At 41.3% G+C, this 17,638-nt stretch overlaps 1 protein-coding gene across 9 annotated transcripts in view; it reads left to right on the forward strand.

The window, feature by feature from the left end:
• RIN2 (Ras and Rab interactor 2) overlaps positions 1-17,638 on the forward strand; it is a 233,097-nt gene that overhangs the window by 112,359 nt on the left and 103,100 nt on the right. For 6 of the 9 annotated variants that reach the window (XR_014021324.1, XM_081288791.1, XM_081288782.1 and 3 more), the window contains one exon: positions 6,758-6,850. Coding sequence is in view for 7 of the 9 variants with exons in the window: in XM_081288782.1 (XP_081144908.1) it covers positions 6,794-6,850 (57 nt within the window). In the remaining 2 variants the exon portion in view is untranslated. Of the gene's footprint in view, positions 1-3,462; positions 3,947-4,444; positions 5,106-6,591; positions 6,616-6,757; positions 6,851-17,638 lie in introns of those variants that run through there. The other 3 variants (XM_081288789.1, XM_081288788.1, XM_081288787.1) reach the window with 3 other exon arrangements.

The following is a 17,638-nucleotide window of genomic DNA, read 5'->3' on the forward strand; positions in this document are numbered from 1 at the left end:
AATTGGATAACAAACACTCCACCTCCCTTTTCCCTTTTGGGAGATAACTCTAAGGCATGGTCTATAGGACTCCCAGAATTCCTCAGAAGGGTTCATTCATGGTTATATGTTAGGTAATGTACCTTGTGCATTATACTAGTTGCCTTCCCTTTTCTGTATCACAATCCCCTTTATACCAATTTTATTGAAGTCATTTTCAATAAACTACTTGTACATGAGTCCTAGTCTCAAGATCTCTTAGAGATAGTTAAGTCAAAAAATGTCTAAATGTGACCAGGGTGTAGCTCAGTGGTAAGGTAGTTGTATAGCTTGCATAAGGCCCTGGGTTAAAGTCTCAGCACCCCCCCACACACACACACACAAATTGAAAATAATTACTTAACATATTGTGTCTGCAGATAGACTCAATCCAAGTTGCAACTCCAATTAAAGTGGCCACCTGCGTGGATTCTTTTTACCATCATGGACAAGAGAGTCTTGGAAAAGAAAGCACTAAATTCCAATGATAACAGATTGACAAGTAGAACCTGGGAAAGACCTGGAGTGTGTGGCTTCTTCATCCATCCATATGTCCCTTGGGTTAAGAGCCCAGGTAGATTAGGATAAGTCTACATCATATGTGTGAAGACACTGCACATGTGCAGTACTTTCTGACCACTTAACAGGTAGAGCTTTTCAAGTGAGAAGGTTTGAAAATGCACATATTGCAATGGCTTTTGGGATTGCACCCCTCTCTCCCTCCTCAACCCTGATACAGTTGGGCAGAGTCCACTAGCCCTGAGGTCTGAGCCACAGGCTTAGGAAAACTGTCCCTCCAGAGAGGAATAGTAGTGTCTGTAAGAATGTAGAAGAGAGGTGGTATGCTTTGTCCCCTCCAAAAATTATATTGGAATCTTATCACCATTATTAAGAGGGTAGAAATTTAATCCAATTATAGTGTATAGAGGTGGGCCTTGTGGAAAGTGATTAGGATTATATAAGCTCATCAGTTTGGAGCCTCCATGATTCATAAAAAACAAAGGCTAGAAGAAATATATATTTATGCTCCCTGTCTCTATGTGATGTCCTGCACCACCTTGAGACTGACAGCAAGAAGACCATCTCCAGATGTGGCCTTTGAACCTCCAGTACTAACAGTTAAATGAACCTCTTTTTTTTATAAAGTTACCCAGCTTCAAGTGTTTTGTTATAGTAGTGCGAAACAAACTTATACAAGGGATTTTCATGAGGCTAATTTCCCTATTCAAGAAAAGGAGGATTTTCTAACCACTGGAGTTGTCCACTTTTCTCCCTTGGTTCACTACATGGCCACCAGCTACAGCACTGGTAGAGCAATTTGGATAAAGTGGGAGTTTTTATGACTCTATGAATCAGTTTTTCAATTAGGAAAGGGATGAATGCTAGAATAAGCCCCATTTGCACACTAACCCTATAATTATCAAATGACCATTTATTTTATCCTCAAATACCTTGCTAATGTTTCCTTTGTTACTTTTAGGAAAATTAAGGTACTGAGCTTTGTTCCTAATTCTATTTAAAGAATATTGAGTAAGGGGACTGGGAATATAATTCTCTGCCTCTGATTTTTTATATTTCCATAAATTGTTTCTATTTTCAATGAAAAGAATTTTTATTACCTTAAAACTATTATTTAAAAGTTTGACTATTGAATGAGGGAAAACCAGTGCTGGACAGAGATATAAGACACTCAGAACATTTTTTTTTTTTAATTCACATAATTCAGATTGTCAAGCCAGAGCCTGGAATAACGTTTTTTTCTGTCCAACTTGTAAAATCCATGGTAATAGACAGATAATCATGGAAATATTCAGAAACCTTCCTTAGATCCAGACTCATAGCTGCCCTGATTGCTTCTACCTCTCCGAGGAGAGAAGAAAGCATTTGAAAGAAAGACCTTCCACCAATGGGAGCTGTTTAAGGAACCAGGCGAAAAGGTGAAATGCATTTGTTGTATTTGGCCTCTACCTGACAGGTGCATTGGGGTGAGTCATTTTCTTTTATGTCTGCCAGCTGGGCTGTAAAATGACTGTAATAACAAGATCTTGTTTACTAAGACTGAAGTCCATATTTCCTTGCCTCATTCTGCTGGTAGAAAGAAAACATAAAAGCAGGGCTAGGGATAGAGCTAAGAGGTAGAGTGCTGGCCTAGCATGTGCAAGGTTCACTATGCTACAGAAAGAAAAAAAAGAAGAAGAAGAAGAAAGGAAAGGAAAGGAAATCTAGGCTGGGAGCACAACTACAATGTCAGCTACTTAGGAGACTGAGGCAGGAAGATTGCAAATTCCAGGTCAGCCTGGGCAACCTATCAAGACCCTGTCTCAAAATAAAAATTTAGAAAAAGGGGTGGGAGAGGTACTAGGGTACTAGGGTACTGAAGCTCAGTGCTTACCTAGCATAAGTGAGTCTCTGGGTTAAATCCCCAATGCTGAGAGAAAAAGAGAGAGAGAGAGAGAGAGAGAGAGAGAGAGAGAGAGAGAGAGAGAGAGAAGAGGGGGGGGAGAGAGAGGTGGGGAGGGTAGGGAAGGGAAAGAAAAAAGAAAAGAATGATTAAAAAGCTCTTCTAGCCAACTACAGCTTGGAGATGAGAAACCCAGATCTCAAATAAGCTAACTTCTTTTAAACCAGATTTGCGAGTGATGGATTCCATTATAGTTGGGATTGCTGTTCTCTTGTGGGCTTATGCTTGTGACCAAAAGCAAATAAAATAGGAAAGAGAGAAGAGATGGGGGTGATGTCAGTTCAAGATAACAAAATTTCAGTTCAACAGGAGGAATGAGTTCAAGAGATCCATCGTACAACATGGTGACTATAGCTAACAGCAATGTATTTTGTATTTGAAATTGCTCAGGGAGTATATTTCAAGTGTTCTTACCACAAATAAATGATAAGTACATGATGATGGATATGTTAATTATCTTGAGTTAGCCACTCCACAATGTAGAAATATTTCAAAACTTCATTTGTACACTACAAACTTTACTTGTCAACTAAAAAATTCTCCCCATCCTCTGCAAATAGGAAAGGTACAATTTGACCAAAGAAATTAAAAAGAGAGGAGAGGAGGGAGGGGTTGGGATCAGATGGGAAAGGCCCATCTCTCAATCCAGTCATGCCCTACTGTCAGTAACAGACCCTATATCAGACGGTGGTTATATCACCTAGTGACGGTGCTGTTGTGGCCGTCTTAGTTTGTGTAGGTACACTTTATGATGTTCACATAGAACATATCTCCCTGGGGTTAAGTCACTCATGACTAAGCAGTTCAGACCCTCAATCTTGCCTGACCTTGCCCTAGGTAGCACAAAAGCTGAAGAATGCTTGACTCGCCCCAGCTCCACTAATTGGGAACCGGAAACTGGGAACTCTGTGTTAGAATCCCCAAAGCCCAGGCTGCAGCCAATCTCCAGGCAGTGGTGGCCTCAGCGGGTGCCTGTCCTCAGTCGCTCTGGGGAGAATGAGTTGGACAGCCAGTCTTGAATGGTCTTTCTGAGCGTTCTGCCAGTGCAGCCTGGAGCCTGGCCAGGGGACCTGAGTGTCATTTTCTCTTTTAAGGACAGATCTTCCTTTACCTCATCATTTGCTCCGGGAGCCACCTAGGAAGCCACAGTGAGGCTTCCTCTAAAGGGACTGAGCCTGCTGTGACTCCCTGCCTTTGTCCTTTAGCCCCCCCACTACAGCTTCCTTGACATTCTTTCAGGGGTGTTGTGGAAAAGGCTTGGCAACTCCCAACCATTTGCAGTGTCCTTAGTCCCCTTTGGGTTTTTTTTTTTTTTTTTTTTTTTGCTAGCGTTTAGCTAGCATCTGGAAAGATCACTGGACATGCTGGGCTCATTTTTCAAGAATTTGATGCTTAACTCTTCAAGGAAATCAGGAAAAGTTTTCACCAGTCTGAATCTGGAGGGATTTTGCAGCCTCTCAAACTACGGTACATTTTTGTCTTTTAGTCCAGCTGTTACTGGGCGGTTTTAGGATGCAACTGCTGGGTGACATCTGCGGGGAGGGACAGGGACCAGAAGTGGAAGGGAGTTGAGGTGGTGCTTTAAATGACGTTGCTATCAATGTTGAGCCCAGGTGTTGGAGGTTATGGTTTGGGAGGAAACTATTACGACAACAGGAAAGACTGTAAATCACAACTTCTCCTGGGTTAAGATCTTTATTTAAAATCATCATCATCTGTGCGGGTACCCTCTGCTTGGACTCCGGAGCCATTCTTAGCTTCCATTCTTTTTGTTCTGCTGTGGCACTTTACAGTGTGTTCCTGTCACCTGTGCCCAACTCCCACCTTGGAGCAGCCTGTTAGTAAGGGCAGATGCCACCTGCATCAGTTGAAGAAATATGATGCATCTGCCTGTCTCGTGTAGGAATCCAAACTGGAGGTAGGAACTGAGGACTACTTGAGGTTAAAGTATGCACATGCCGTTATCCGGATGCTTATTAAAACTGGTGAACTTCTCGGAATCCAAACTGCTCCATTGCTGTCAGCAAAATTCCCTGCCTGTCTTGGCTCATCAGAAATGGTTTGTAGATGGAAAACTTCAGAACCGAACAAAGAAAACTTAGGTCCTGATGAGGAATGAAGCCTTGGCCCTTACTTCGCCATTCCTAAACTGCCAGGCTGCTGAATCCCTTGCCGAGAAAATGTCTGAAAGAAGGATAACAAAATTTAGGCTTGGTTTAAAGCAGCTTTTTTTTTTTTTTTTTTTTGAAAAAAAACAATTCTGTGCTTCTGAGGCTAAACAGTTAATCATTTGCTCCCCAAGGTTTTCATCTTGCTCTTAGCTCTGAACACAGCGCTGTGTTTTCTTTCTGGAGTGGCTCCAATCTGAGGACTTTGCTAATGAGGGATGAACTTCAAAGGTCTTGGAGCTTGGGTTCTATTCAGATGCTGAGCTGAGAATCTGAACCTCTGGAGTCAGCAAGATTCCCAGGAGAAGTTCACCACCTTCTCAGGAGGTTTTGGGGTGTTGGCCTTCATCCCATTACAATTGCAAGTGGAAAGAAACACAGGGAAGACACTGCTGACCCTTTAAAGTGACCGAACCATGGAGCAATGTCTCAAATAGGTGAAAGGTTTGGAAGCAGGGGTAGGTGTACACTGTTATTATTTTATCCTAAAAGAGATTTAATGCACAGGTCATCCACAGCTTACTGTCGATGTGACTCATGGGGCCAAACAAGTCTATCTGCAAAGGTTCTTGCTCACTCATGCACATGCACTTCTGTGCAGTGATTTTAAGCTTTTCCACTTATTGAAACATCCTTAATGCCACTTTCAGTGTCCCTGTAGTACTTCTGGCCCAACTCATAAAGAAACAGCCTCAGTAAACCTGCAGAGAAAGAAGCTGCCTCAATTTACTGCCTCCCCCACTCCACACTTTTAAAAATGAACCACTTATAATTATTTTTTTTAACTGAGATTTTTTTTTTAAACCCAGGACTGTAGCTAAAGTACTCTACATTAGCTACACCCCCAGCCCTTTTCCAATTTTATTTTAAGGCAAGGTCTGGATGAATTGCTCAGGCCAGCCTGGAACTTGCAATTCTCCTGCCTCAGGCTCCAGAGAAGCTGGAATTACTGGCATGTGTACTACCACTCCCAGCTTGAACCACTTTCAACATTCCTTAATGGCCAGACTAGGGAGGTAGTGCTGTTGTAGGGTGCTGGTCAAGTATGTGCACAGTCCCAGGTTTGATCCCCAGCACTGGAAAAAAAAATGTAAAAATCCTTAATAGTATAAGAGGTTTTTTCACTTCCTAGTTTCTTTATTGTCGTTCCATTGTGTTAGTTATGGTTGGGATGAGCTATATCCTGTGCATGTTGTGGCAGGAAGTGATGCTGAATGTGGAGGGCAATTTTCTGTGTAGCCCTAATACAGCTTCACTGGATGAGGAAAGTTTGGGGTACTCCCCCATCCTCCTCAATGCATGCTGGTCCGGGCCACTTTGGCTGCCCAAGGTGCATTTGTATATACCTTAGAAGTGAAGGTTGAAGGCTTTGTGGTCCAGAGGAAAGGATTATAGGTTTCCAGCAGGGGAAATTCCAAGGTCAAATAGGCATGATGATTCAGGACTCTGTTGTTATGCTGCCTTTAAATTTTCCATAGTGAACTCCCACCTTCCTTGGTTGATCCAAGACGCTGTTTACATACTGTCACCATACACAAACTGATCTCCTTAAACAGTGACACAGGATCGAATCCCAGGCTTTCTGATCTCTAAGGAAAAAACAGGAATTTCTTCCTAGTGCCCTTCTGCTGACCTTGCCTAGAGGGGAAAGGGCTAAACAGAACTAACAATGACCTCATCCCCTTCCAGCAGGATTTCCTGGGACATACAGAACCTCTTTCTTTCCCTGTCCCTTTGTGATCAGCCACATTAAATCTATAAGCTTTCGGAGCAGATTAGGGGGACATCTAATATTGGTCCCTTTAGGACTTTATCGGGAGGTCAAGCAAACACACAAAGCAATCATTATGCTCTCCACAGTCCTACGGACCTTCTACGTCAGCTGCTGAAGGAGGGGGTGGGGCAGCGAGGTGGGGCACGGTCTAGGAACAGTGCTGGCCATGGCAGGAAATCAGGCTGAAAGGAGATGTAAGGGCTTTGGTGGGAAATAAATGGCACTGTGTTGTTGACGGAAAAAGATCTTGGCAGGACTGTTGTTGTGAGTGTTCTGTGGCTTAGAAAGGAATTTCCTACAGGCTGGGCTAACCATTAAAAATGTCTGTACCTTCAGGAGTCCCCGGCATGCAGTAGAGCCTCGCTGGGGGAAATGTCAGCTTGGACCATGGGCGCCCGCGGTCTGGACAAGCGAGGAAGTTTCTTTAAGGTAAAAGGAAGCCCCGATTGGGATCTCCACTGGGCAGCCTGCTCCCTTTGCCTGCTGCCTCGGGAGCTGCAGGCACTCAGTGCAGCTGCAGGCGGAAGCCTGCTCTCTGAGCCAGCTCCGACCAGCTGGGTTTGCCTGAGCGCAGCCGCGGGTTGTTACCATGTTTTATAGCAGGTTGGGGGTTTTGTGATTCAGTGCTCCAAAAAGGCACGGGACTCAGGCACAGAGAGATACCACACTGTGTAAGATACTCGAGGGGATCTTTGCTAACTGCCCAGCTTTTCCTTCTCCAGTTGGGGAGATTTTATGACAAAAGCTAAACTTGGCTTCCCAGTGTATTGATGTTGTAGACCTGTGTGTTCTACCTTTTTGATTGACTGTATGAATCAATTAAGTGCTTTTAAAAAAGAAAACAAACCTGAAGACAAAAAGCACAACACCCACAGATTCCTGGGCCTCACTTTGGACTGATTAAATGTTGTTTGATGATGTATTTTATCCAACACCTCCAAGGTTTCTTATGATAAGGAAAGAGAGCTATGCAGCAGTTTTAAACTATACAACTTTTCTGTATCTTATTGATGGAATTAAATTGCCTTCTTAGCTTAACAAGATTTTAAATAAGTATTATATATATGTGTGTGTATGTGTATATATACATGTGTGTATGAACATATATGTACACACATAAATACTGGTTGCTAACCACCAGTAGCAAGCTTTCATTTGTGTGTACATATGTATACATATATGTATATCTATATTGTGTGTATACTATGCTAGCTTAAGATTTAATATGGATATTATATATGTGTATTATTATATATGTATATGGATATTTTATATATATACACACATGCTGTATGTATGTGTATGTTTCATTAAAACTTGGTCATTTCTAATTTATACTTGAGGATTAATTCCTTTCTTGAGGCTCTTTGCTTTGTTTTATTTAACTCATTCTCAAATTAACTCATTGTAGAAAACTTAGAAGATACAGAATCATGTAAAAAAAGAAAAAGAAAAATGGAGATAAAATGTGTATTTGATATCTGTTACAGGTAGGTGTTCTAAACACCAGGTCTTATCCCCAGAGGAGGAACAATGATGAAACTTTATTACTGGGAAGTGGTTGTGTTTAATAATTACCCCAACATTTAAGGCCTGTAAGGATGTCTTTAGTCTTATTTGTTTCCAAGAGACCAGAACTGATTTGCTATGTCAGCTGTTGACCATACAAAAATTAATCAAAGAACCTGTTGATAGAGTAAGCTAAGTTCATTACTGAAATCAGGGGACCTACATAGGACACTCTTATTAGTGTATAAACAAGTGGCAGCTGGGAGGCATATTTATAGGATTTGGAGATCTAGGCCCAAATCAATTAAGGTGCATTTTGCAAGGCAGAGAACTGATTGGATTTCAGGGAAATTTGTGACATAATAGCTTAGAATTGGTGGGTAGCACAAAGCAATGTTCTTGAAGTGAGTCTTGGCAAGTAAATCATTAGTAAGTGGGCTGTTTCTCTCCAGCGAACAAACTATTGGCCAGGACAAGTTGTTTTGTAGAAATTTCCTGCAGTAAATAGTGAATCCACTTATAAGCTTATTGTCTTAACTTTCTGGGAAGAAGATTCTCAAAGAGTTAAATTATATTGACACAGATGGTCTCAGTTCTCCTTCCTAATAGTTAAGCTACTGGGACATAAGTTGTTTAATTCTCAATTGATTTACTTGGTTTTAGTCAAACGACTTTAACATCTACCCACGTGAGGTGGAACCCTGCAGGTTCATGGATTGCATCTTATGCTGAGATATTTATGCATACAAGATGATCCCAAACCCCTCCTTAACCCAAAGCATTGCCTAAATTAGCTTAAATATTGGCTAGTCTGTAACTACCACCTTATGATGCTCAGGAAGCATAGTGGAGTTGTGTCTTAACATAGTAGTTAGACTTTATAGTCAAAGCAAAACAAGAAAATTGAGGATGGTCAAAATTGCTGTTGAAAATTCCTGAGGTGAGGTGCAGAAGTGCATGCCTGTAATCCCAGCTACATGGGATGCTGATGCAGAAGGATCTCAAGTTCAAAGCCAGACTGGACAACATAGCAAGACCCTGTCTCAAAATAGAAAATAAAAAGGGCTCTAGGATATAGCTCAGTGGTAGAGCACCTTTGAATTTAATTTCAATATCACACACACACACACACACACACACACACACATAAGAACCAGAAAAGAAAGAAAATAGTTCATCACATGTGAATATATAACCAAACCTGTAGTTCCAGAGGAATGTTTCTTAAAGACATGCACTTTGACTGAGAGCCAAGGTTGACCCTATGTTATGTAGGAAGGTGAGAGTAGAACTAAATTTCAAAGTGACTCTCTTATGCTACTGTGATGAGTTTCTCAAAGACATCAGTGGTGCCCTATAACTACTTGGATAATTTCATAAAGTGTGAGGGTTCTTAGCTCAGAGCTGAATTCCACATTATGCTTATTATTCCTTTTTTGGTTATTAGTGCTCCTGTGATTTTTGTGTAAAGCAGAGATCATTGAACATTGAACTTCATTTTCATCTTTAAATTCCGCTATCCAGTTTGTCTTTCTAAACCAAAGTTTCTAACCAGCAGTAGCAAGTTTTGATTTGTGGTTTCCCATATGTCCTGGCTCAGGGAAATGACTCAGACAGGTTGGGAGGACATGGGGCACATGGATAATACAGTGTCTGAGCATTCTGGGATAAATGAGAATGCCCTATGGTTATTGTTCCTATGGAATCACACCCTGGTAGTCTGGCCCCATAAATCCTATGCTGGACAAACACATTTTCCACAGTCTTTTGCAGCAACATGTTTAATTTTCCTCAGCCACTGTGAAAAGCAATATTTTCCTGCTCTACAAGGTCATGGTGAAAACATATGGGATACTGGAGGTGGGGGGTGGGGGTGATGCTCTAGAAAAAGAAGTCAGATTTATCCACAGCTAAGAATAGATATGTACACCTATAGCTATCAAATATCAAGGGTGTATTGAATAAAGGTTATTATATAAGAAAGATGTCACTCTAGACTAGAGAAGTCCCAGGTAGTCCTGAATTAAGGGCAGGAATGCTTAGAATCATCCCTGACCCATCCTTTTCCTGAATCTTACAGTTTTCCACAAGCCACCCCTACCTCCTCCGCATTCAGACATCCAGTGATGACAAGTCTTTCTGAAGTTCCCAAAATCCACACCCCTTTTTCCTCTCCTACATCCCTCTCCCAACTTAGGTTTCCCTTCCTTTTCTGGTGGACATTACAGATGATGTTCATAGCCCATCTACACCACCACCAAATATGTTTGTTTCATTGATTTCTCCCAAAACATTCCATTGATCCATGTCACCTACTCAAAGTCTGGCTCCTTGCTAGGCACTGGACTAAGTCTGTCTTCACCTTGAAATTTGAGGACTTAAAGACTGTGCTCCGTCTACCCGATCTACCTGGCAAAGCTCCCCTATCCATCCTGCTGCTATTGCTTCATGGCCTGCTCCCAAGGTCAAACCTGCTGATACCTGCCCTCCAGGTTTTGCCCACACCTGCACTGCCTCCTGCTCCTCATCCCACCTCCTACCTCTCCTTCCAGACTGACAAAGCTTTGTACACTGACAACAGAGCTCACTCAGGCTGAGCTCACATCTGTCTCTGCTTTTATCTGCAGATAAAAAGTTGTGGTACGGGGGCTGGGGATATGGCTCAAGTGGTAGCTCGCTCGCCTGGCATGCGTGCAGCCTGGGTTCGATCCTCAGCACCACATACAAACAAAGATGTTGTGTCCACCGAGAACTAAAAAATAAATATTAAAAAATTATCTCTCTCTCTCTCTCTCTCTCTCTCTCTCTCTCTCTCTCTCTCTCTCCTCTCTCTCTCTTTAAAAAAAAAAAAAAAAAAAAAAAAAAAGTTGTGGCAGGAATGGTGGGTAGGAAGCTTAGATGTGACCCTAAAGTAGTGCCAGGAAGTAAACTTCAGTTCATAACTCCATGTCCTGCCCTTTCATCACCACAGCCTTGATCCCAAGGGGGATCCTCTTACAGCAAGAATGATGTTCAGAAGAGGACCGAGGTGAATTATCCACCATGACAGGAATGACTGAACTTCCTGGGAAAGTCTGCCCTTACCAGCCCCAACATCTGGGTAGAGCACCCTGTTTCTATGTGGCACTTTCTTAAAAGGAAGTGGCCTCTGTGACAGGGTGAGTGTAGGAGGCTGAGTAGCACGTGACTGTCTGACTCCCCTCCTGACCAGTGTGGCATCCTTTGGTCAGGGTCACACTGTGATCTGAATAGCCCCAGGTGCAAGCGACTGTGTCTTCGTGCAGGGGCGTGTCTTCCTACATCCCCATGGGTGGAGCTATGCTCACCTGTTTCTTTGTAATATTACCCCTCCCTTGCCCTGTTTAGAATACTGTTCCTTGGAAACATCCTTTGTTTGTCCCCTTCTCTTACTGTACTCTTGGGTGTGGCCTACCTAGAAGTCAGTCAACCTGCTGACAGCAGACACCATGAAGCTAGACTCAGCCCCCATTGAAACCTGACCCCTTGCCTCATTTCAATAGCTTCTTCTCAATAAAAGGGGTCAGCAGTGTACTCAGCCCTTGCACTTGCTCTCTCTCTCTCTCTCTCTCTCTCTCTCTCTCTCTCTCTCTCTCTTTCTCTCTCTCTCTCTCTCTCTGCAGACCTTTAAGGTCAGAAAAGCTGTCACAGCACCCCCAAAGAAAAAGGTATTTCTGTCTCTTTTGTGGAGAACACGGGGCACATGTCCTCCACACAAGAGCCCAATTAGCCCAGTTCCCCTGGAGTGACCCCTGAGTGTTTTAGTCACTTGTAACCTGGCAGGTGAGAGTTGGTCTTAACTGACTAGGAAAGAAATGTATTGGAACTGCAGGACCATATGCTCCTCTGCCTTGGAACCACTAGTGCCAATGGGGACCAAGCAAAGCATCTGGGGATACTTGAGTGTCCAGATCAGAGGCAGAGGCTCTTTGATCACTTTGCACAATTTGGATGGTGGTGCCAAACCAGGCTAAATGGAAAATTTGCAGTTACATTTTGGAGAAGCCGTAAAAGAACTCTCTGACACAACCAAATTGCAAAGTTTGGCTCTACCAATGTATAAATGGTTGGGAAGGGCCGATGACTCACTATACCTCGGCTGAGTTCCCTTGACTCTCTCTTCTTGGCATTCAGTCTTCAAAAATTCTGTCTGCAGAATACATTTTCAATTATCCAGAATGACACAACTGTGTCTTGGGCTTCGGTTTAATGTTTAAGTTTTCAGAATGTTTTTTTATGGTGAATGCATTTCTCTGTGCACAAAGACAACAATTTACTATTGTGTAAGTTGACAGAGATAGCAGAGGCATGAAAAATGATTGACAGAACCAGTAAGCCCATGTTAGTAATTTCACTGAGCAAGTCCTTACATGGATCTGTGAATGTTTCAAAGCCATGTGTTGTTGCCCCTTTGGGTTCCCAGCATGTCTCCTGGATGGTGAACAGTCTGACATCACCTGCCAGTGTCTAAGAAGGCAGAGCCATACAGTCTGTCACCAGACTTATGGAGGAAACAGTAGTGATTAGAGATTTGGTCAGAGCCATTATCGTGGTGACAATTTGCTTACAATAATATTAGAAAGCAGGCCTGACATCAGCATTTGGGTATGTCTTTTGTTTTCCATAAATAAAATTGTAATAAACATTGACCCTGGAGAGGCACAGAGCAGTGCTTTCCCATAGAAATATGATGCAAAGCACAGGTGCAGTTTTAAATTTTCTAGTAACCACATGAAAAATGTTAAAAAGAAAATAAACCAGATGCCATGGCACATGTTATAATCCCAGCAACTCGGACAACTAAAGCAGGAGGATCAAAAGTTCCAGGCCAGCCTCAGCAACTTAGCAAGACCCCATCTCAGAATAAAAAAATATAAAGGACTAGGGATGTAGCTCAGTGGTAGAATGCACCTGAGTTCAATTAATCCCTAGTACCATAAACAAAAAGAAAGATAGAAAAGTCAAATTTATTCCAACAATATATTTTATTTATCTTCATATATCTAAAATATCATTGTGTCAACATGTCATAAATATAAGTATTAATCAGATATTTTACTACTTTATACCATGTCTTTTTTTAATTGAAAAAAATGTGTGTATTTATCATATACACATGTTGTTTTGAAATATGTCTTGTAGCCTGTCTTTGAAATCCAGTGTGTATTTTACATACAGTGTGTCTCAGTTCAGACCAGCTGGATCTCAAACTCCCAGTAGCCCTGTGTGGCTGGTGATGCCATACTGGACAGCAAAAGTTTAGCATTTGTATGATCTAAACCCCCTCCTATTACTGATGGGAAACTGAGAGGTAGAGTTGGTTGGTACAGCAGGAATGAGAGTCAGCCACAGCCAGACTGTCCTAGGAACCCACACCCCAAGTGGCCTCCTCCAGGGTGCACTCTTACTGCTTTTTCCTTTTCCAGCTTATCCTCCCAGGAAACTCCATCTGGAGAAGCCAAAGGGATCACATCCTTCTCTGGAAGAGCTGTTGACTTTTTTTTGCATATGCACACAAACGTTTTACCAGCTGCTTCAAATGCCTTTAGGTCCCAGGTCATCCCCCCCAGGGCATGACTTTCCAGGAATCCTATGAGTTTATTGGGTAGCAATTCCTGTTAGCGTTTACAAAGAGCAGTGGATTGCATGTTTTTTGTTTTGTTTTGTTTTGTTTAACAGGATATTGTCTCCAGCACATTGTGGTCAGTAATTTTTGATACTAAACATCGTCAGTAGCTTTCAACATATGGTCAAAGGTACTTTGTTTTTAAAAAAATCAGGACCACATATTTCTCCAGCCTTCCCTGTAGGCCTAAGCTTCATAATTTGGAGGATGTCAAGGAGAGAGATATATTTGTGCAAGACTGTTATGTCCATGGATAATTTTCAGGAAGTTAAAATGTGACTCTCATAGAATATAAAATGAACATCCGTCAAAAATTTTTCCATCTCATGTGTGAGGAACCCAGTAAGATGATTCCAAGAATGTTTTGACAAATAACATATTTTTACTCAACTTAAGCCTCCTGTAAGATGTTTTCTAAGTTAAAAGTCAAAACTGGTTACATCCTAAAAACCGTAACATACAATAAAAACCTTTAGGTTTTTCTCCTTTTTTTCTGAACAGAAATCTGCAGGATGACGTTGTCACAGGGCTGGAGCCTTCTGAGAAACTAAGGTGGTGCAAAGCCCACCCACCCCCAACCCCTGCCCCTTCAAACTCTGATTATTGCAGTCAAGTCAGAAATATTTCAGACATGTCACTCATAGTAACAAGCATGAGTTTAATGAAGCGATAGAAAAAGGGAAAGGGAACACTTTCAAGGGAGAGAGTAGGTCCTCTCAGAGAGGAACAGGATGGCTTGCCTCTTCTGCACTCCAATTTTATTGGGGGATCCCAGAGAAGTTTCCAGAGAATCTTGCCCAGGTTTACTTCTTGACTTTTGACCGACTGACAGCAGATGACATCAGATTTTCAAGTCCCCACTGCCATGACAACTAGGTCACTTTGGCCCATACTGGGTGGATTCTTAACCATAAATTCTTACAGATTTTATGGTTAGGAGAAATTATCTTTATCTCCCTGAGTTCCAGAATCTGGCCTTTTGAAAGAGTCACAAAAGTCTCCCACTTCAGTGTAACTTGGGTTTCTCTTATTGACATTATTTGGGGCCTGCATTTCTCCTGCAGAAAGTGTGTAGTTTACTTAGGAATGTGACATAGCCTGTCCATGTCAGCCAAGCAGGGCTGCAGGTAAATTGCTTTTCAGAAAAGAAAGCATGTGGGGGGTCAGCTCAATGGACCCATTTTATAGAATTTCTTTAACCTATTGTCCCCACCACTCATATCCATCTGTCCCCTACCAACATATAACCTCAAAGTATCTGAGCCCATATTTAATAGTCCATAACAAAGTTAAATTCCTGGATAATTAAATAATCTTTAGGCAAACTTCAACAATGCTCCAGTTTGGCAAAGAAAAGATGAACCCATGTTCAATGAATTCCTTTATTATGTATAATTATAATGCACCAGTAAAATAAATAAATAAATAAATAGGAAGAAAACAACACCAACAAAAAAGATAAACTCCAAAAACAAAAAGCCCTCCCACCTGGACATATAAAAAAATTTCTAATTTACAACTCTGGGGTAAAAGCAGAACTATAAACTAGAATTACAGAATGCTTAAAAAAATGGCAGTCAAAACACTATCAGAACCAATGGAATATACCTAAAGCATCAATTGGGAAAATTCATAGTGCTAAACTCTATCAGAAAAGACATGCCCTTTGTGCCTAGTTTCCAAGTTTTAAATAATGTTTCTTAATAATTAACAATGAAATTATTTATTCCTCACCATTTCAATACCTCTCCTTCCCTCATCCTCAAATTTACCCAGCCAGGGATTTTGCCTTGAAGGAGTGAGTGCCCTCCCGTGAGGGCATAAAACATGGGAAAGCTGGTTCTAAGTTGATTGATTTCAGTTCAACTACAGGACACAATAATCCAAAATTCCCACAATGGTTGGACCAGCCCAAGGTCACCAGAGTGCTTAGGGCACATAACTAACCTTAAGTAGTAGAGATTCTTCCTCAAAGAGTAACCTCTCAAGATTAGCTAACAAAGTTCCTTGAGCCCAACTGTCCCAGATGGAAAGGTGGGCAGGATACATTCTTCTTTCTTCTTTCTCTTACTTTCTAAAAAGGAGAGTGGGCTACCAAACAACATATTTCCCACCTGCCTCTAATTCCAATTGGATATTCATTTTTTAGGGATGTTCATGATGTTTATTTTTTTTTAAATACTTGTTTCTAATTAAGCGATACAAATTGTATGTATTGATGCTATACAATGTGTTGTTGTTGTTTTATCATGAGAGCACTTAAATCTACTCTGCAGATTTCAAGAACACAATATACACACCTGTAACCTCAGCAACTTGGGAGGCTGAGGCAGAAGGATTGTAAATTTGAAACCAGCCTTGGCCATTTAGCAAGACTCTATCTCAAAACAAAAATTTAAAAGGATTGGGGATGTAGCTCAGTAGTATAGCACCCCTGAGTTCAATTCTCTGTACCCAGGAAAAATATGAAAAAGGACATAATACATTGTTATTAACTATAGCCATCATGCTTTACAAGAGATGCCTTGAACTATTGCTCCTATCTAACTGAAGTTTTGCTACCTTTTAAACAACATCTCCCCCAACACCTCTTTCCTTCCTCTGGTTACCAACATTCCATTCTTCATTTGGATGAGCTCAACTTGTTTAGGTCACACATGGGATAATGTAATATTTGTCTTTTTGTGCCTGGCTTATTTCACTTAACATGATGTCTTCCAGGTGTCTCTATATTGTTACAGATGACAGGATTCCTTCTTTTTTTTTAAGGCCAAATAGTATTCATTGTATGTGTATACATACATACATACAACATATACATATATACCACATTTTCTTTATCTTTTTATTCACTTTAACACTCAGGTTGATTCTATAATTTGTCTACTTCGAATAATGCTATGGTGAACATGAGAGAGCAGATATCGCTTTCTCGTTGATTTCATTTCCTCTGGAATATTGTGGGATTATTAAGATCATATGATTGTTCTTATTTATTTATTCATTATTCCTTCATTCACTTATTTATTTATTAAGTACTGAATAATGAACACAGAGTCTCACACATACTAGGCAAATGCTTCACTACTGAGCTTTATCCCTAGTCCTTTTTTATTTTTAATTTTGTGACAAGGTATCACTAAGTTGTCCAGGCTGGCCTTGAACTTGCCATCCTCCTGCCTCAGCCTCCTGAATTGCTGCCATTATAGATACATGCTACCATTATAGGCATGTGCTGCCATTCCTGACTCAATTTTAATTTTTGAGGCGCCTCCATACCATTTCATAATGGCAACCCTAACTTACATTCCCCAAAACAGTGTGCAGGGCTCCTCTTTTCTCCACATCCTCCCCACCACTTATCCTTCATCTTTTTGATCACAGCCATCTAACAATTGTGCTGTGATATCTCATTGTGGCTTTAACTTCGACATTGATTTTGACTTTGTGAGTAGCACTTAATGGCAGAGCACCCAATGGAACCACCAATCATTCATAACTTAGTATAAACGAAGGGTCTAAACCATTGGCTGAAATCAGCCTAAGGAAGAAATTTGAGCTTGTGTTCTGGAGAGGGGGGAGTAGATGGAAAATGGTAAATTAATATCTCTAAGATATGAAATAGGACTCAGGGCCTCACTAGGTGGGCTGGGCAGCATGGAGCACCTGTAATAAAGTGGGGAGCAATCAGGAGGTAGTGTCAGGAAGTGGTAGGTAACCATATAGATAAGCACATCTTCTTAGATTCTGAACCACGTGTGGCTCCCTGGGGTCTTCTACTTAGCTACATATTTCTTCAACACACAGGTAGGACAGATGAGGTTAAAAACTGTGCCTGTCTCTGAAGTGAGATAATGAACTGGCTTCTCCCAGCTTCATAATCTACTACTCATGTGACTTTGAGCAAGTTATCTAAACTCTTTGAGTCTCAGTTTCCTCATCTGGAAATTATAGATAAGGTTCTCTCCCTCATAGTGCTGCTGTTATAAAAATTCAAAAATATCTTCCTAACACAACCTTCGATAGTGACTGGTAGATACATAATAGTGGCTTACAAACATTTA

Source organism: Spermophilus citellus (genome assembly GCF_964194105.1).
Source record: "Spermophilus citellus genome assembly, chromosome: 4".
Lineage (NCBI taxonomy): Eukaryota > Metazoa > Chordata > Mammalia > Rodentia > Sciuridae > Spermophilus > Spermophilus citellus.